A 20,713-nucleotide genomic window follows, 5' to 3' on the forward strand; every position below is an offset into this window, starting at 1 on the left:
ACATTCTTTCCTGTCTCTATTGATGTTTTGCTACAATGCATGTGGTGTAGTTGAGTGTTAGTCAAGATGAATTTTAAATGATATTTAGTCTTAACGATTTTTAAATCAATGGGTTTCTACACTTTAGGTATCAGACTTGGTGATAATTCTGAATTATGACCGTGCTGTAGAAGCTTTTGCAAAAGGTGGAAATCTAACCCTTGGAGGGAACTTGACTGTGGCGGTTGGGCCCTTGGGAAGGTGAGTTCTTTAAATAGATGTTAGACAGTAAAGGTTTGACAACTGCATATTTTATTTTGCATTAATAGGAAACTTGAATTAAAATGAACAGATTTGTACATCCCCAGATGTATACGTGCCCAAAAGATTCGAGGTCATCACAAATAGGAAATTCGCAAAATACAGCCAGTGAGATAAGCTAGCAAATCTGAAACCAGAACACACAAGAAATAATGAAATGTTTTGGAAGCCTAGGCCATTGTATCTGTCAGACTTGAACATAAAATCCACCTTAAGCTTTGAGAGAGCCAAACACAAGTCAGATTTTATGATAAAGTTCAGCTTTGATTGGGAAAGAAAGCTTTTTTCAAAGTAAATCATAAAAATGGGATATGGATGTGTTTTTTTTGAGCCGTGTTTACAGTACTTAAAGTGTATTTTTCTTCTCTATTAATGAAATGCTAGTCTTGGATTAATTGTGCAATGTAGAGATATTTTATACCCACACTATTTATAGAAGTTACACAGTAAAATCATCTAAAAATGTTTCTTGGTTCCATGAAAATACCCAATGCAAAAATAATCCAAATTCTTTAGCACTCTTGAGATGTATTTCCAAGTTTTAAGAGAGGAAGATCCAGTTGGAAAATATCAGATTTACAAATTTTTAAAATATATTTACACGTGCTGCACTGTATTCTTTTTCGACACAGTTCTATGTTACCAGAGCCTTCTGTAATAATTTCATGTGTGTTCTTCCCCCTGGCCTGTTTTTCCTCTAGGCCACATTAAAACATCTAATTTAGGCCTACAGTAAGTAAAACATAGAAACAGCTGAAGAAGGTATAGAACAAAATAATTCATTTGAGCTAGAAGGAGTGCTATTTAAATAGTTATCCTTGGGCTTAGAGCTGCTCACAGCTTTGTGATGCAAAATCTTGTGCTTTGCAGGAACTTGGAAGGAAATGTGGCCCTGAGAAACTCCGCTGCCGTCTTCACCTACTGCAAGTCGAGGGGACTCTTTGCAGGCGTGTCTTTAGAAGGGAGCTGTTTGATTGAAAGGAAAGAAACTAATAGAAAGTCAGTTCAAGTTAAAGTGATTTTAATTGAAAGTGTGATGAGAAAATAGTACTTCAAAAGTTGATATAATTTGCAGAGTACATTTGTATATTCTTTTTACAACATGTGGTTTTAAGTGTATATCTTACATTTAAAAATTAAATATACAAAAAATATATGCTCATAGAAAATGCAGAAGACACACGAAAAAGAAATAAAAAAACATTCGATCCCTTTAAAAGACTAACACAATTCACATTTTGTTTTACTGCCTTCCAACATTTTCCTAAGCATGATTTTTTTTGTTTTGCCATATATGATGATAATCACCATATATATTCAACTGTAAATGCTGTTTTTTCCACTTCTCATTTTAAGATAGCTGGAAACCATCATTCTCAGCAAACTATCACAAGGACAGAAAACCAAACACCACATATTCTCATTCATAGGTGGGAATTGAACAATGAGAACACTTGGACACAGGGAGGGGAACATCACACACTGGGGCCTGTCAGGGGTTTGGGGGCTGGGGGAGGGATAATATTAGGAGAAATACCTAATGTAGATGATGAGTCGATGGGTGCAGCACACCAACATGGCATATGTACACCTATGCAACAAACCTGCACATTGTGCACATGTACCCCAGAACTTAAAGTATATTAAAAAAAAAAAAAAAAAGAAACATAAGCATAAGTTAGTAATACTCTTAGTTGGATGCACCGATTTCAGTGATTTTCAGATGTTTGTGGAAGGCACACCAGTTACAACTCATGGGTCAGTCAGTATTCCTTGTTGTGAGGTTTCCTGTTCTACGCTCCACCTTTGTCTTTTCTCATGTCAAATAGAGAGCAATTTAAAATACAGAAATACAGTCTGATTAAAAAAAAAAAGAATCTGGAAGTATCCTAAGAGGTAAAGGGAAACTTCTACTTTAAATTGGCATCTGGCTAATTTTTCCCAAAGATGCAAATTAAGTGGCTCTTACAAATTGCCACTAAAATATGTATAAAGTCCCAGAAAGAGATAAAGAGCTAAGACTGACAGCAGGACTTCTTCCAGAACCTGCAGAAGTTCCATCATTGCCAGCCTGATCGGGCTGGCACCACTGGCATTGGCCGTTCAAATTCGCCATGCGTGGCAGACAGACCTGCCACTATCCAAGACAAAGCATCCAGTATTTACCCCACCGAGTCACTCAGGAATTGAACAGCACTATTTGATAAAGCTATATATAAACCACAAGAGGTAGAAAATAGGAGGGATGGGGATAAATAAGGTTTGCAGAACTATTCATCTTATAAAATCAAAAGTGATGTGTTAACTCCTAGTTTTATTAATTTGAGAACAGTTAACAAAAGAATGCTTTTAGAAACTTCTGGTTTGAGGCTGTTGGCAGGCCTTCCCACTAAAGTTCAACTAAACCCTGGATAAACTAAAACAAATATGTTGCTTAATGAATGGCAGGGCCTCCAAGCATGTAAGGCAAATGTTTATTTAAACTTGATAAAAATAAATATTTTAAGGAAATTACAAAGCCACAGTTATAGGTACCATTTTTTTAAGAAACTTAAAAAGTAAAAACCTATAAAAATGTATGTGCTTGTGTGTATATTTATATGTGTTTATATGTGAATATGTGTATGTATATATGGGTAAGTATAAGTATTTCTATGATATTGTGGATGTGCTTTTTATATTAATAAAGAAAGGATACATATAAGGATATTTATGGTAGTTGGCTGTAGAGGTGAACTTTGGGGTACATTTAGGACTTGAACATGGGATATTGCTTAAAGTTAGTGTTTAAAAAGTCGTGTATATGAAGTGCTATGTATGAATGATTATATATACACACCATGTGTGCGCACATGCTATGTTTAACTCTAGAAAAGATTTGTGTATATTAAAATGTTTTTAATTTTATATTTCCCATTAGATTTTATTGTCAAGATATCCGAGCTTATGACATTTTATTTGGAGATACACCGCGGCCTGCTCAAGCCGAAGATCTTTATGAAATTCTTGATTCCTTTACTGAAAAGTATGAAAATGAAGGACAACGAATCAATGCAAGAAAAGCAGCAAGGGAGCAGAGGAAGTCTTCTGTACTGTTTGGTTTTATGTTTCACTCAGAATTCTCAGAAAATCTCTTTCTGTAGAACATCCTGTCCCTGATATCAGGTTCCTAAGAACCTACTAAGCCTCCTTCGTAGTTTCACTGACTTCACGTTCTTGTGAAAAGGTCATGCTACCTTGACATTTTCTCTGTACAAATTTCAGGGAAAAACAGAATTTGTCTTCTGTGATTGCATTTCTCCAAGGATGGAACTTTGTTGTATCAATAATACAAATAATATGTGGGAGGCCGAGGCAGGTGGATCACTTGAGATCAGGAGTTTCAGACCAGCCTGGCCAACATGGCAAAACCCCCTCTCTACCATAAAAACAGAAACACTAGCTGGGCGTGGTGGCGTGTGCCCATCATCTCAGCCACTCAGGAGGCTGAAACAGGAGGATCGCTTGAGCCCATGAGGTTGCACTGAGCCAGGATCATGCCATTGCACTCAGCCTAGGCAACAGAGCAAGACCTTGTCTCAATGATAATATACGAATAATAGTTGCGGATACTGAGGCCTTGGGGCACCGAGGGATTGGTGTGCATTGTTCATGAGGGTCCACAGCACCTTTCAGAGTTGGTATGATGCCTGTTTCATGGAATAAAAACTGAAGCCTAGAGTTTGTCTGCCACTGCCTCTGCCAGTCGCTTGCTAAACCAATTACTACACCACCATCCCTGCAGCTCCCTAAGACCTTGCACAGGTGGTCAGAGGTGCCTGGGGGAGGTTAGCTTCCAGGCATCAGAAGAGCACACCCTGTCCACATCTGAGTCTTGTCATCCAGTTCAATTACATAGAGTCCAGAGGGGTGCATGTGAGCTTTGAGAGTGCCTCATTAATAAGCACACATGATAAAAGTTTGCTACATACGCTCATTGGAAAAGAGTTATATGTGCCTAAGTGAAAACAAGATTTTAAAATTATGTGTATTTATCTTTTTGTTTCTCCCAGGCTAAAGAATTACCTGCAAAGCCATTGTCAAGACCACTGCAGTCATCTGCACCAGTCCAGCTGAACTCTGGCTCTCAAAGTAAATATTTTTGTTGCAATTCAAATACAATTGTAATTAAGTAATTATTAAATGTTACTAAGAAATCAAGATACATTGTTAAACTTTAGAGTTAAATAGAAGAACTAACATATTTAAGAGAGTAAAATAAGTGCTCAGCCTCTTCTAAATACATGAGACAAATTGTCTTGCTATAATTTATGAAAACTTCTGTTTCTATTCATAAGACACTTTCTTAAATCTACAAAGATATATATCTTTAAAGGTTTTCTCATTTATTTTCTGTGCCATTTCTTCCAAAAACCGTTATCCTCCTGATTTGAAATGAGAACAAAATAAGCCTGTTTTTTTTCTTATCATACTCACATATTTATAATTCTGAATATCAGTGTTGACATATGTTCTTTGGAGCTCAGGATTTCATAAGGTGGTTTTTAAACTAGATGACATTTATAAAGCACCAGGTTTTGGTCTTTATCTTTCTTTCTATCATTCATTTTTGTGAATCACTTGTGTTTCTGTTTTTCGTATATGGAGGTTACCAGTAAATAGGAATATGTTGAAGTAGGGACTTTCATGTGATGATTGACTGTTACGCAAGAGTCATTGTGCTGTGGCTTTGGGTACACAAAGGTGACTTTAACATAGATCTTGCCTTTAGAGAACTTTCAGAACAAGAGGAGAGAGATTACGTGTAGAAGCATAACTGCTATTAGTGGGAGGAGGCATGTGCTAAGTTTTGCGGGGAGTAAATAGTAAAGCTCTGCAGAAGGCGGGAAGCGCATCCTCGGCCTTCTCCTTCATTTTCTATAATCGTTTTCCCCAGTTTTGAGCCCAAGTCCCTCATAGGATTCTTGGCTGTGCCTTTGTCTGGTCTAAATGTAACCCTCCCAGGAAGATGCTCAGGAATCAGGCCTATTCCTCCTTACCCACCTGCCTCCTGCCCCTGCGTCTGTCTCCTGGTCTTTTGGGATGAGGCGTGGTCCGCTGCTGATTCATGTTCAGATGATTGATTTACTGAAACTCATATTTGCAGTGACTAATGAGATATGAGCACTGAATTTATTTTTATTTTAGATCTGAGTGATTATATAAAATTTGACCCATATGTATGTTTTAAAATATATAAAATGTCCTCACTGAGAATGGATACTTGCATATGCATGTATAAAATCCTCTCATTTATAAAAATTCTAGTCCTCTTAGTATCAAGTCCTTATCAGTGCGGATTTAAAAATGACTGTGGACCTTACCTCAAAAAATTCCTTTCAGTTAACAATTGAAAAGCTCTGAAGGTTGTTTCTGCCGTATAACCCCCTTGTGTGAGCTTTCTAAAAACAGGCCCTTTGCCTGTGCCAGCTTCCGGATCTGTTTCCCACGGTGACCATGTGTGTCCCCCGAACCCTTTCTTGGGGAGATGGGCGGTGCCCTCCCCATTTTGCACAGTCACAGCTGTGTCCCTGCCGGTGTACAGGTTAGCCTGGCCACATTTCTGCAGCCTCAGCCTCACTCGACACACTCGTGAACACTCCTCCTCCCTCCACCTTTTCAGCTTCATCCTTTGCGGCTAGGCCACTACAGTTTTTCCACGCGATACCATCATTTCTCATGTGCTGTATCTCTCAAGTTTTGAATATCAGTTTTTAATTCAGTAAACTAAAAATTTAAAACTAGTGACTACTTTTAACCTTTTATGTTAAATCTGACCTTTTCTTAAGTTCTTTATTTAAAAACGAAGTATTTTCAATTTATTTACATATCCTTACATACACACACACACACACATAATTTTATATAAATGCACATATGTTCATATGGATGGTCTGTGAAGGCAGTATTTTTTTTCTTTTCCTTTGTTGTGTTGCTTCCTTTTTCCCATTTCACCTATGTTTTAACTTACAAGATACCTTCCTCTATCCTGATTTCAGGAAACCCACGTTCACAACATAAATTATGAACTTTCACATTTTTTTCTCCATTCTTGTGTAGTCCTACACATGGCATGTACAAACATATACATAAACATGGCCAGAATATTTTTGTCTCATAAAAATGCTATCATCTTATATGTGCTTTACTATATCTTCTTTATATTTATTTATTTATTTATTTGTTATTTGTTGGTTTGTTTTGCTCAACAACTCCACATAGAAATCCCTAAGTCAACTGGTATAGTTCTGTTTGCTTCTTTTTAATAATTATTCAGTATTCCATGGCACAAATGTATATAGTTTACTCATTCACTCTCCTATTGATGTATATTAACTTTATTTCAGATTTTTTTCCATGCCAAACAGTGTCACAATTGATATACTTCTAAATTAATATTTATATATACTGGCACTTTTATTTTTTTGAGATAGTTACCAGGAGTGGACATAATAGGTCAAATAATATATTTTTAAAGTTTTAACAGATTTAGCAGATTACTTTTCAAAAGTTTTTACTACTTAGAGTCTCATCAACCGTTTCCCCACCATAACATTCACCAGCATATGCATTCCCCACCATGTATACCATCCACCATGTACAATCCTAACCATATATACTCCCCACCATATATACACTCCCCCATAACCTTCCCACCATAATAGTCCCCACTATAGTTGCTTCCCACCGTAGGCATTTCCTACCATGCACATTTCCCACTAGACACCATATGCATTCTCCATCATGTGTACCACCCACCACGTGCATTTTTCACCATGGTTACTATCCACCATATGCAGTCTCCACTATATGAATTATCCACCATTTATGCTGCCCACCATATTCTGTACCATGTATACTACTGACCATGTGCAATCCTAACCATATATACTCCCCAGTATATGTATTCTCCCCACCATATATACACTCCCCGCCATATATACACTCCCCGCCATATATACACTCCCCGCCATATATACACTCTCCGCCATATATATACTCCCCAGTATATATACACTCCCCACCATTTATACACTCCCCACCATATATACACTCTCCACCATATATATACTCCCCAGTATATGTATTCTCCCCGCCATATATACACTCCCCGCCATATATACACTCCCCACCATATATACACTCCCCACCATATATACACTCCCCGCCATATATACACTCCCCGCCATATATACACTCCCCGCCATTTATACACTCCCCGCCATATATACACTCCCCGCCATATATACACTCCCCGCCATATATACACTCCCCACCATAAACATCCCCAAGTCTTCATTATATAGGCTTCCCACCAGACATTCCCATTATAAACATTCCCCACTGTCCATTTTCATTCTCAACCATGTATCTTCCCCACCGTATGCATTCCTCACTATATACATTCTCCACCATCTACATTCCCCACCGAGTGCATTTTCAACTATTACATCCATTATGACATTCTTCAGCATATACCTTCCTCACCAATATTAGTGCGGAAGCATCTAGAAGATTTCGCCAGTCAAGGCTTGTCACATCTCCTTGTTAATTGGATTGTATTTATTCCTATTAGTGAATGTAAACATCTCTTCATATAAATTGCTGGTGCTTTGGATTTAATCTTATCTGAAAAGTCTCTTCATTTCATTGGTCTATTTTTCCTATTGGGATATTTGTTGCTTTCTCAATTTATGGAAATGTTATCTATACTACAGGTTTTGTTGGTCATTTGGGTTGCAGCATATTTCTACATTTATTATTTTTCTTTTGATCTTGTTTTTCATAATTTTACTCCATGAAAGTTTTAAATTTTATCTAAAAATATGTCTATCATTTAGTTTTTATAGATTTGGATACTTTGGTCATGGTTAAGGTCTTCCCACCTCCTACACAAGAGTGTATTCATAGTCTCCTAGATTTTCTTGTGATTTTTTGTCTTTGCATTTACTGGATACTTAGTCTTCACATAATTTGAGATCATTTTCCTAATTTTCCCCTCCTCCCCAATATACAATTCTAGTTGAAGTAGTATTATGTACTTGTATCCATTCTATAATTTTTCAATGCTAATTAGAGTAACATTACATGTATACATTTATTACTTTGAGATATAATAATTTTACTATTTCATGCTTTCCGTTTGTTGAGATTTTATGTCTTTCAATAAGATTTCATAATTTCTATGCCTTCTGTGTTAAATTTGTTCCCAAGTACTTTGAGATTTTGATCTGCTAAGGCGAATGGAATGCACTTTTCTATTTCTACTTAAGTACCAATTTTGACATTTAAGGAAATCTTAATTTGCATATATTTTGTTTGTCTTATATCTGGTCACTTGCTCAAAAATATTTCTAATCAGTTTTTAAAAATAGATTCTCATGGGATATTAGTATCCTTTTCCCCATCCCACCAATGTTTATTTCTAAATTCTTACTTTCATAAATTTCTTAGGCCAGTGGCCTTCAAACTGGTGTATGCCTGTCTTTAGGAGTACGCAGAGACTGCAAAACGGGGTGTGGGCACAGGTCACTTAAGAGACACCATCTCCAGATCTCCAGCTCCTAGATAAGTTCTTTTTAAAGCAATCCAGCTACTTAAGAGACACCATCTCCAGATCTCCAGCTCCTGGATAAGTTCTTTTTAAAGCTGAACGTGATGTGCAAGGTGTGCTCTTCGTCTTCTATACTGTTAGAATCAGTTTTTCTGCAGTTGAAGAAGAAAAGCAAACCCCCAGACCGTCCTGCCTCTTTCTACACTACATTGCCCCCAGAGCGTCAGAACAGGAATCCAGTGTGAAATGTGGATGCAGTTAGTGAATGGCTCTTATGCAGAGCAAATCCTTCCATAAATCAGTGAGTTCTGTTTCTTCACCTTCAACGCAATTGAAGAAGAACCTAATAGAATTGTCATCTGAATTTATAATGAGAATAGTGTGTGTACTTCTGTGTCATACAGATATCAGGTATTTATCATCTACCTTATACTTCATGTATCTTCTGGCTTTATTCAGGTATACCTTCTGATTTAAAGCACAATCAAATGATGATGATCCTATTAATTTAGTGATTTAAAATATTTGTTCAGCAAGGGCAGGATCTGGCAATTTTGTGTATTTTGTATAACATATACTAATAAGTTTTCAAAATCACCACTCTCCTCTTTTTTGGCAGGTAACAGAAATGAATATAAGCTGTATCCTGGACTTTCCAGCTATCATGAAAGAGTTGGTAAATCAATAAATCTATATGTTATAAATGATTCATATTCATTTTGTGATCACAAACTTCCTAATTAATCTGACGGGTTATGAAAATCTCTGGGAAGTGTTCAGTCCTTTTCTTTAATTTATAGAATATTCACATTCTTTTGAGAAGTACTTCATTTAGAAAATGCTGTGCTTTTGTTATCTTACTTGCCTTTAAGATAATGAGGGTGATAGGAAGCTGACAGTGTTGTCTGTGTAGGGAGTGTGTGCTGGGGACAGCGCTGCTGAGCCCCGGATAGGAGCTGATGGTCAGTGTTATCTGTGTAGGGAGTGTGTGCTGGGGACAGGGCTGCTGAGCCCCGGGAGCCATGGCATCGTCTGAGGAGCACATGATCTCCTCAACATTTGCTGTCAGAAGCTTTTGAATTTACAATGGAGATAAAATGTGAAAGTTTGCTAATTCTGAATTACAGTTTCATCCTTATTCCATTTTTTCTGTGTTTTAGCACCATAAATTTTATATTTCTAAGAATTTTATTTTTCACGTTCAAATGTTTTGTTATTATTGGAAACTACTTTGTAAAACTTGTTAAGATTTACCATAGTAAAAATGGTCCTTCAACCAGTCTTACTTAAATATTCTTCAGAGGTTTCCCTGGAAAGAATTGAGCGATTATTTGCAAATGTGAGTGGGACACAAATTGAGGGCAAAGTTAAACAATCATAAAATAGCCTGTTTATTTTTTCTCATTGAATACTTTCGTCATTGGAGTCACAAAGCTATATGCTGCTGGATATATAACTGTCAGAGAATTAAACATTTCATGTAAATAAAATACCAAAAAATTAGGTACTCAAGCATATTTTAAAAATTTATATCATGCAGATAAAAATATGTCGAAAAGATCTCTTAAGCAGCATCCCCTGAAGAGAGGTCAGCATGTTCTTGATGGATTTAGGATTGGTGACCTTTCTTTTCACCCTGGCCTCCCCTCCTGGGAGCACATTCCGATGTTTTTCCCAGATGTTTCTCCTCTGAGGGGGATGAGCGTCTGCTCCTAGAGTCCTGTGTAGAGAGCAGGTGCGATGATCGGGGGCTCACCTACAGAAGATGCTGTGCCATGGTCTTAGGTATGCAGAGAAAGCTCTGAGAGGTTTTAAAAATGTGTTTCACCCTTTGTGGTTCACACCCATGTTACAGGCCATGTTAAAGAGACATCAAGTTCACACCCACATTACAGGCTGATTTAAAGAGACATGAAAAGTTTGGCCTTTGGATACACGTCCTTTAGAAGCAAAAGTGGGTAAGGTATAAATGTTGACACAAAGACAGTGTAAACACCTAGATTTTTATCTTACACAGCCTCTTGCTTTTAAAGACTCAAGATTAGACTTAGACTTAGGTATCTGGTTGTTAAAGCGCTTCTAAACTTGACAAGGTCAGCTGACTGGCTGCACTTGCTTGGGAAGGGAGGGGGTCCCTACAGAGAGACAGAGCTGAGGGAAGCTGGCTGAAAAAGAGCTAAGGCCACAGATCCCCCAAAGAATGCCTTGGTAATGTGACATTGGGAACTAGAGTTCTTTTCTCTATTAGAAACTTCCTATAACTAGCACCAAGGAAAAACGTTTCATGATAAGAAACTAAACTCTAAGTGGACTGTGGAGACAGAGATTCCGATTTGAACCCCCGTACTTTCACTTACCAGCTGTGGGACCCAAAGGGAGCATCACTTGCCATGGTTGGTTTCTCCGTTGCTTCTGTGTTTGTATTTGAGGACAGGACAAGGTAAATTGTAACTCAGTTACAACTGAGTTAATATTCCTTTAGCCCATTCTCCAAAGAGGTTCTTGAAGAAAAAACTAAAAGGGAAGATTTACAGTCCACTTTTTAAATAAAACTCACTTTACGTTACTGTATTTTTTTAAAAGCAGCTGTGAAGGCATTAACCTCTTACCAAGGATTTCCTCATGTTTGCTTACCATCGCTGCAGAGAAAAGTCACAGTTACATGGCCCCAGGGCCCGAGCCTTAAATCGAAAAGCTGATGAAGCAGGACACTCAGTCCTCCACGTGCGAGCTCCTAAATCTATCTCAACCCCACAGAGAGGCTGTCGGGTGTGATGATCAGCTACATCACCTTTACTTTCCTCCCACCATCTTTTGGCTTTGCCCTTTGGAAGGTCCAGCTGCATAGTTCTTGGGCCTCTCAGAGAGACAAGGCTTGCAAATGCACAGTCCAATTTTCTGATCTTCCCTCTAGGGATGCTGGAAGGAATGGTTTCCTAATCAAAAGCTTGGACCCTCCAGCATCAGCATTCTTCCCCATCCTCTTACCCATCCCATAGTTGTCTGGGATGGGGTTTCTCAACGTGGGCACTACGCACAATTTAGGCTGGATAACACTTTGTTGTAGGGGCTATCTTGTGCCTCATAGGGTGCTTAGCAAAGGCTGTGTTCTCCTAGTTGTGACCTTCCCAAGGCTGTGATTTTTCTCCTGAAACAGGTCAGGCCAGGGGTGCTGGCTGCATGGGGGCTACCTCATGCAGGCTCCATGAGAAAGTGGACTGGAAGTGAAACAGGGACATCCACAGACCAGCCTTCCTAATCACAGGCCTCAGGGCAGCTGCCAGTCACCAATGCTGACTGTGATCTAATTCTGCTTCCTGTTTGGGAAAAATAACCCCTACTTGAACTAAACTTGAATATTATAAAGGAAATGGCCAATTCCCTCAAAGATCCTTCTGATTTTTTAAGTACATGAGTATAAAGCTTAAAGGCATATGTTGTGCAGAAGGAAAGGCATCTGTGAATGCCTAGCTTTTTAGTAACTCAGTGGGGTTTGCTTCCCGGTAACCAGGAAGGTTTTTCTTCATGGAAGGAATCATTACTTGGCTCACCTTTTTTTAGTGAACTCTTATGGGCATTAAACTTCTCCTTGTGAAAATTGTCTCTGATATTTACATTAAAGAGGAACTTTAAGTCATTTGGAGTTTTTCAAAGAAGAAAACTAACAGGGCACAGCACTAACTGACTTGTGAATTGTTATCTGAGAAAGCAGATAGGCTCTTGAATCTGCTGGCCTCACTCATGTGATTTTCATGTGGATGGAGTTTCTCCAACAACAGCTCAACTCCTGACTCTCCTGTACTCCTCCCCAGGAGGCAGAGGCATTTATGGTGAATTGGGTGAGGAATTTGGCACAAGGAACAGTCAACACACATTTAGCCTCAGTAAAGGAGAAATGTGAGATCCTGGCCCCCTCAGACCTTCAGTGGTGGCCTTCCCTTCAGCTGCACCTGAAAACCACCCACGTTGCTCCTCTACCCTCCTCTCTCACTCTGCTTTATCCTCATTTCATTTGGAATCTGCAATTCAGAGAAAATTAGACAACACCTGATTGTGAGGGCAGGGACCAAACCAGGTCTGTGATCTTTCCTTGTTTCTCTTTCTTAGTTCATAATATATTTATTTTTCTAATTATTCATCATAAAATATATTCCTGAAACTGCTTAGAACCAATTAAGTTATCAGGGATTACCCAGAACCGTAGCATCGGATGCTGTTATTTGTACAATCTGGAAACCCAGTGAGGCAGGTCACCACATTAACCCTCCTTGAACATTTGCCTCATAAAAGTAAAATGCTCCAATAAATGTCAGTTTGGTCTGTTGAGCACAATTTCATATTATGAGGTTGTTGAGGGTCTTGGATGACCTGGAGAGAAGCTTCATTGGATCTTGACCTTGGACAAATTACTTGGCATCTCTGAAGCTCAGTTTCAAATTCTGTGACATGGGATAGGAGTAGCTGGCTCATTGCAGTGGGCGCTGTAAGAGGAGCACGTGTGAGTGCCTGCCACGTGCCTGAGCAGTTGGCGGTGGCTGCTCTTCCCAGATGCACATCGATTGCTGTTGTTATCATTGTCATCGTCCTTATTATGCATTTTTGATTTTATAAGTGAGACTGTGAGTGTATAAATGCATGGTAGCTAAGATGGCTGTGGCTCCCAGAACATTCCCTGATGTTCACAAGCACTCTTTTAATTCACTTCTTCCTATTATCTAACGTGTCTGGGAGACAAGAGGGAGGAGAACAGAGTTCCTGGAGGGTCTTCACTGATTTGTTCTGGTTAATTAAGATTCAACTTTATATGTGGATATCCTAAATATAATCATGAATAAGAGATTTCCAGGGTGGATTTTTCTTTAGCATTAGCTTGCATCCTGATCTGATGACAGGGAAGCACGGCGTGAGCTCCTGCCAGGTACTCCATCCAGGGCAGAGCACAGCTCCTTTCACAGTGCATGGCAGCGACTGCTCATTAACGTGCAGAATTTAATCGTGTACTTAGAACATTTAACTTCTGTTGTTTCTAGACTATGTCAAAATTTTATTTTGGTGACATTCTTTTAACCTTATTCCTTAAAATTGGTAAACTAAAAGTAAATATAGGACAAAATAAAATATACAGAAATTCCTTTTATTATAGAAAAAAGTAGTTATACCAGTATTATCTCTAGTGTAATTATTATTAGTATTATTTCTTTAGAACTCAACTAAATGGCACATACTTTAAAGAAAGAGCTGTAGCACCATCTTGTGTGAGCTACAAATTCAGTGTTTTAGTCAGAGTAGTTTAAAGTGTTGACTATTTTTATTTCTTATCGATGGACCAAATTCACTTCATCATTATTATTATTATTATTATTATTATTATTGTATTATGGGTTCAAATAGGACCTGGCTCTAGAGTCTGGTTATTGATGTTTTCTGTATGTCTGTACATCTAGCTGCCTAATTTATGCACAGAATTATATGAAGCATAGAAGCATCAGACTCCATGTAGCTGAGTGCTCAAAAACTGTTTCATTATATTTTTATGATGTTATATGGTTTATAATATTTAATGTCCTTTATTCATGTTAACTGCTCAGTTCTCAAAATATTTTCTTCCTCCTGCAATACATGGATATACACATTGCATTGAAGTACTTGTGAAACATGTAGAAATGCTCCTACCTGTGCTAATTCCAACTTATCTCTGATATTGAGAGGATGGATCAATTAAGCACAGAAATGTAAACAGCCACAAAGCTCAGGGAGAAGAAATGTCTGCTGAGGAAACAGCAAAATATAACTGGGCTGCAATCTTCAAGCCCAGTGAGTAAAGAGCCAGGTTTTAAAGTTGAATCTCCTAGGGTTTGATATAAGCTCACAGATCTGCCTTTCTCCAGCATCTGCCATCCATGAAACTGTCACAACTATCTTGGCCCCTTCTAGCTGCTGTAACAAAACACCATAGCCTGGGCAGCTCATAGACAATGGAATTTTATTTCTCATGCTTCTGGAGGCTGGATTCCAAGATCCAGGTTCCAGGAGACTCAGTGTCTGGCAAGGTCTCGGTTTCTGCTTCAGAGATGGTGCCATCTTGCTGTGTCCTCACAAGGAGGAAGGTGCAAAAAGCTCCCCTCAGGCTCTGTCTGTAAGACACTGATCCCATTCATGAGGGGGGAACGTAATGACCTAATCAGCCCCCAGAGACCCCACTTCTGACACCATCACCTTGGGGTTGAGGATTTCAACACTTGAATCTCAGGGAGACACAGACATTCAGACCACAGCAATGACTATACTAAAATAGAAAAAATGTAAGTTGTATTATCTCATAGATTATTCAAAATTTAGACAATTATAACCAGAAGCATGTGCTAAATCCTTAGGTATATAATGTGCAGAGAAAAATAAGTTTAATAATGTGATGAAAATTACACAGACTGTTGTGGTTTCTGCCAGCCTCCAAGACATCAGCATGCCAAGCTCTAAGTGGTTAATTTTTATCTTACCAGCAGATACCCCCAATTTCTCCCTTGAAGAACATAAATATGCGAATACTTTTTTCTTGTTTCAGGCAATTTGAATCAACCCATAGAAGTGACAGCGCTGTATTCCTTTGAAGGACAGCAGCCTGGGGATTTGAATTTTCAAGCTGGAGACAGAATCACAGTTATATCAAAAACAGATTCACATTTTGATTGGTGGGAAGGAAAACTTCGAGGTCAAACTGGCATTTTTCCAGCCAACTACGTAACCATGAATTAAAGCATATACTATTTTCTTCTTTGAGAATTACAAAAAAATTATTTCTACACTGACAGGATTTACTAGTTAAGCAATGTTTAATATAAATTTTTAAAAACTTCTGTTCTACAAAATTTCCATTCAGTATGTAAAAGATTTTGTTTTTCTATATAGAAAGAGCTGACTGACATATCTTTAAATACTTTGTACTAACTTTATCACACTTGCTGTGTCATAGAATATCATACAATTTATGTGCTCATAGTTCTTTTGTGAACACTTTCGAACATCGCTAAGCATTTGATCTGGCCATGTATATGGTAGCTATATTTTAATTTGAGAATCTTGAGGGTAGAGCCATGAATTTCAGTTCTTACATTTCCATTTGCAAAGTGACTAGAGAAAAAGAAATCAGCTTAAATGAGGTATTAAGTAATGTTTAGAGTTGTAGGTATTAACTAGAATATAAATCCTTAGAAATCATCTTTGTACCTTCAAAAATTGTACTATGCATTTATCATAGAAATATGATTACAAAGAAGTCTGACTACCATGTCTTTAAACATATGGCATCTCTCAACTTTTCTTCCTTATGGGGCTACATTTGTTCATTTCCAGCAGTAGCATAAACTTACGGTGACATGGTAGACTTTTCTCTAAATAAAATTTTTAAATATTTACTAAGTTAATATTTCAATTTTGTTTTTCTTATTTTTTTTTGTAAGGTAGGCAAAGTCCTATGTCTCATATGCAGGGTGAAATCCACCTCCGTTTTGGGCTGCCTGAGCTCCTTCCTGAACTCTAGACTCCCCTCTCCAGCTATGCACTTGACAGCTCCGTTTGGACAAGGAACAACACCTCAGCCCTCATGGGCTCAAATCCAAGCTCTTCTTTCTCCTCACTTAGCCTGCCTCTCCCACAGTGTTCCTCTTCAGTAAATGGAAATTCCATCCTTGGATTTCCTTGGTCCTCAGGGTGACTTCAGAGCCAACTTTCGTTCTTCTATCTCATGCCCTCTATCAAATCCACCAGAGATTCTGTTGCCTTTCAGACACTCGCTGACCCAATGTTTGCACTCCCCATGCCCACCCTGAAGCCAGCTGCCTGCTCAGCCCCAGCTCCCGCGTAGATGCCTTGCTTCAGCCCTGGCTTCACCCAGCGAACCCTCCTGAGAGGAGCAGGTGCACATTGCACTGTTTGTCCTGCTATTTGCTCCTCACTGCTTTACGTCACACACACACCTGTGCATTTGCCTTTTTATTGATTATACCTTCTTAAGACATGGAAAAGGAGAATGAAGGCCCATGTTATCTTCACCCAGCGAGAAGTAAAATGAGTTACTTCCTACTTTCTAAGCCCTTTCCAATCACTGCTGTCTCAAAGGGAATCATCACCCTGAGTCTGCTGTTTTTAATTCCGTAATCTTCTTTACATTTTTACTACATATGTTTGTGTCCTTAAGCACTATATGGTATTTCCTTCCATGTATTTAAACTTACAAAATTTAAAGTTTTAAACTTATAGAAGATACAATAAATTCACTCATTTACAATGGACTTATTGTAAAGAAACTATGCTTTATATGTTCAAGGAATGAAAAGAAAAGGTGGAGAACTTCAGCAGAAATTTGACACTATAAGAGGGAACTAAATGAAAAACATGAGACTGAAAAGTAAAATAAACTTAAGAGGACAATAAATGGATGTAACAGTCATTTAGACACAGCAGAAAAAAAGAATCATTGACCTGAAATCAGATCAGAAACATACATCCAGACTGAGAGTTGAAAGGACTGAAAATACTAGAAAAACCAAAAGAAACCATGGGATAAGGCAAGAAGGTATAGAAAATGAGTAGCGAAGGTTCTAGTCAAAAAGTGGAGATGCCAGAGCATATTCCAAAACTTTAAAAAGACGTTGAGCTACAGACTTCAGAATTACTATGAACAAACAGAATAAACACATGAACAAGCAGAATACTGTGAACAAACAGAATAAACACAAGGAGAGTCACATGTGTGCACATCATTATAAAACTGCCAAAAACCGCAAAGATAAATCTAAGAAGTAGATGAGAGGTTGATTAATGGGTAAAAATGCACACTTAGAAAAAATAAGACCAGATGTCTTAGAGATCATTAGGGTGACTACAGTTAACATTAATGGATTATACATTTCAAAACAGCTAAAAGAGAATAATTTGAATGTTCTTAGTATAAAGAAAAGATAAATATTCAAGGTGTTGAATATCCCAGTGACCCTGATTTGATTATACAAATGCATCAGATTATCACATGTATATCAAAAACATATACATCTATTAAATATCAATTTTTAAATGTAGATGAGAACTGTTATAAATCACTAAAATGATAACAATCAAAAAATGGATGAAAGATTTCATTGATTTCACCAATGAAAATATATGGATACCAAGTAAGGACAGGAAAAGATGCCCAATTATCTTTAACAATTAAGGAAAGCAAACGGGAACTGAGAGTGAGATGTTGCCACCAACCTCTAAATGGCTAAAATGAAAACAACTGACGCTATCAAGTGTGAATGAGGATATGGAGCCCTGGAAACTCCCACGCACTGTGGCTGGAAATGCAAAATTGCATGGTTACTTTGGAAAACAATGTGGCAGTTTAACTTCTAGCCCAGAGATTTCATTCCTGGGTATTTGTCCAGGAGAAATAACAATACATGTCCACATAAAGGATTATATGATGTTCATAAGAGCTTGATTCATAATAACCCCAGACTTGAAACACTCCAAATGTCCATCATCTGTTTAGTGGATGAAAAGCATCATGCTCTATCTACACCGTGGAACACTACTCAGCAGTAAGGAATGGATCTTGATACATCAACAACGTGGTGCATCTTCAAAGCATTTTGCTTCGTGTCGGAAGTCAGACACTGAAGACGACATAAATCCACTTACATAAAATTGCTCAAAAGGCAAAATTATAATAATGAAAAGCAGATAAATATTTGCCAGGCGCCAGAGGTTGAAGGAAGAGCTTGACTGCCAAGGTTGACAAGGGCACATCTTATGATGTTAAATGTAATAAATCTAAAACAAATACATAATGCATGTGGCTGTCAGTGGGCCTGTTAATATTTAGCAAAAGCTAAAGTATATTAGACAAACATAGAAATATTTAAAAAACAGATTAACCCACCCCTCAGCATACTGCAGATCAAGCATATAAAAAAATATACTATATAAAAATAAAAGGTATCCAATGATTTGAGACTGTACCCTGAAATTAGACTGCCTATTTATATCAAGTATCCACAGGACATTCCCAAAAGTTGACCATAATGCCACAAAGAAAACTTATTTTATGCCACTATAAGAAATAGTATAGATAACATTTCCTGGCTCTGTACTTCAAATAAGAAAATCAATGCTAGCTTGAAAATTTCAAACTCTTAATAACAGGGTATACGTGTGTGTGTGTGTGTGTGTGTGTAGAGTGAGTTTGTGTGTATACACCCACAACACACAAAAAAATCCTAATCAAATAAAATAGAAATGACTATGTTGCTTAATCCTTTTCAATTAAATTCAAAAATATAAAAAGTCAGCTTCATAATATTAAAATTGTTTCAGAGGATAGCAAAATAATTTTCAAATACTTCAATGATCTGAGCCTACTACTAATAACAAAACACATCTCAGATTAAATCTTTTAAAAAACAAAAGTCCAATCTCATTCATAAACATTGTTACACAAATCCTAGCAACACAATGACGTGATAAAGACCAGGTGTAAACCCTAGGCTTGTTCAATATTAGGACATCTATTATCATTCATCCTCTTAAATGGTCTGACAATAAAAATAAGATCATCCCCATATATCCTGAAGAGGCATCTGACAAAATTCGAACTCCATTTTTTTTATTTTTTTTTTCGAGATGGAGTCTCGGTCTGTGGCCCAGGCTGGAGTGCAGTGGGGCAAAGCCACGGACGTTCACAAAGATGCCGATTAAATTTTAACAACGACTCCCCAAATGTTTCTGATATCACCAAACCACTTCCTTCCACAGATGTCTTAATTTTGTTTAAATGTGGTATTTCCTAACTGCTTCCAAGAAAGTTAAAATGAGGCCACAGGGATTTTTTGACATCTCCAACAAAGGAAACCTGTTGTTAGCAGGAGCAGCCCGGTGTCTGTTAGCAGGAGCAGCCCGGTGTCCCTTAGCAGGAGCAGCCCGGTGTCTGTTAGCAGGAGCAGCCCGGTGTCCCTTAGCAGGAGCAGCCCGGTGTCCCTTAGCAGGAGCAGCCCGGTGTCTCTTAGCAGGAGCAGCCCGGTGTCTGTTAGGGCAGCCCGGTGTCTCTTAGCAGGAGCAGCCCGGTGTCCCTTAGCAGGAGCAGCCCGGTGTCCCTTAGCAGGAGCAGCCCGGTGTCCCTTAGCAGGAGCAGCCCGGTGTCCCTTAGCAGGAGCAGCCTGGTGTCCCTTAGCAGGAGCAGCCCGGTGTCCCTTAGCAGGAGCAGCCCGGTGTCTCTTAGCAGGAGCAGCCCGGTGTCTGTTAGGGCAGCCCGGTGTCCCTTAGCAGGGGCAGCCCGGTGTCTCTTAGCAGGGGCAGCCCGGTGTCCCTTAGCAGGAGCAGCCCGGTGTCTCTTAGCAGGAGCAGCCCGGTGTCTCTTAGCAGGGGCAGCCCGGTGTCCCTTAGCAGGAGCAGCCCGGTGTCCGTTAGCAGGAGCAGCCCGGTGTCCCTTAGCAGGAGCAGCCCGGTGTCTCTTAGCAGGAGCAGCCCGGTGTCCCTTAGCAGGGGCAGCCCGGTGTCTCTTAGCAGGGGCAGCCCGGTGTCCCTTAGCAGGAGCAGCCCGGTGTCTCTTAGCAGGAGCAGCCCGGTGTCTCTTAGCAGGAGCAGCCCGGTGTCTCTTAGCAGGGGCAGCCCGGTGTCCCTTAGCAGGAGCAGCCCGGTGTCCGTTAGCCGGGACAGCCCGGTGTCTCTTAGCAGGAGCAGCCCGGTGTCCCTTAGCAGGAGCAGCCCGGTGTCTGTTAGGGCAGCCCGGTGTCTCTTAGCAGGAGCAGCCCGGTGTCTCTTAGCAGGAGCAGCCCGGTGTCTCTT

The 20,713-nt window shown here is 39.0% G+C and overlaps 1 protein-coding gene across 18 annotated transcripts in view; it reads left to right on the forward strand.

Moving 5' to 3' along the window:
• The window catches only part of SH3YL1 (SH3 and SYLF domain containing 1), a 45,596-nt gene extending 29,274 nt beyond the window's left edge, over positions 1-16,322 (forward strand). For 15 of the 18 annotated variants that reach the window (XM_054474225.2, XM_063649016.1, XM_063649015.1 and 12 more), the window contains 6 exons: positions 128-240; positions 1,171-1,299; positions 3,221-3,389; positions 4,353-4,431; positions 9,513-9,569; positions 15,456-16,322. In XM_054474225.2, the coding sequence (XP_054330200.1) occupies positions 128-240; positions 1,171-1,299; positions 3,221-3,389; positions 4,353-4,431; positions 9,513-9,569; positions 15,456-15,646 (738 nt within the window). In that variant the 3' untranslated portion in view covers positions 15,647-16,322. The remainder of the gene's footprint in view (positions 1-127; positions 241-1,170; positions 1,300-3,220; positions 3,390-4,352; positions 4,432-9,512; positions 9,570-15,455) is intronic. The other 3 variants (XM_054474228.1, XM_054474227.2, XM_063649017.1) reach the window with 1 other exon arrangement.
• Positions 16,323-20,713: the final 4,391 nt, after the last annotated feature.

The sequence above is a fragment of the Pongo pygmaeus genome, chromosome 12 (assembly GCF_028885625.2).
Source record: "Pongo pygmaeus isolate AG05252 chromosome 12, NHGRI_mPonPyg2-v2.0_pri, whole genome shotgun sequence".
Taxonomy (NCBI): Eukaryota; Metazoa; Chordata; class Mammalia; order Primates; family Hominidae; genus Pongo; species Pongo pygmaeus.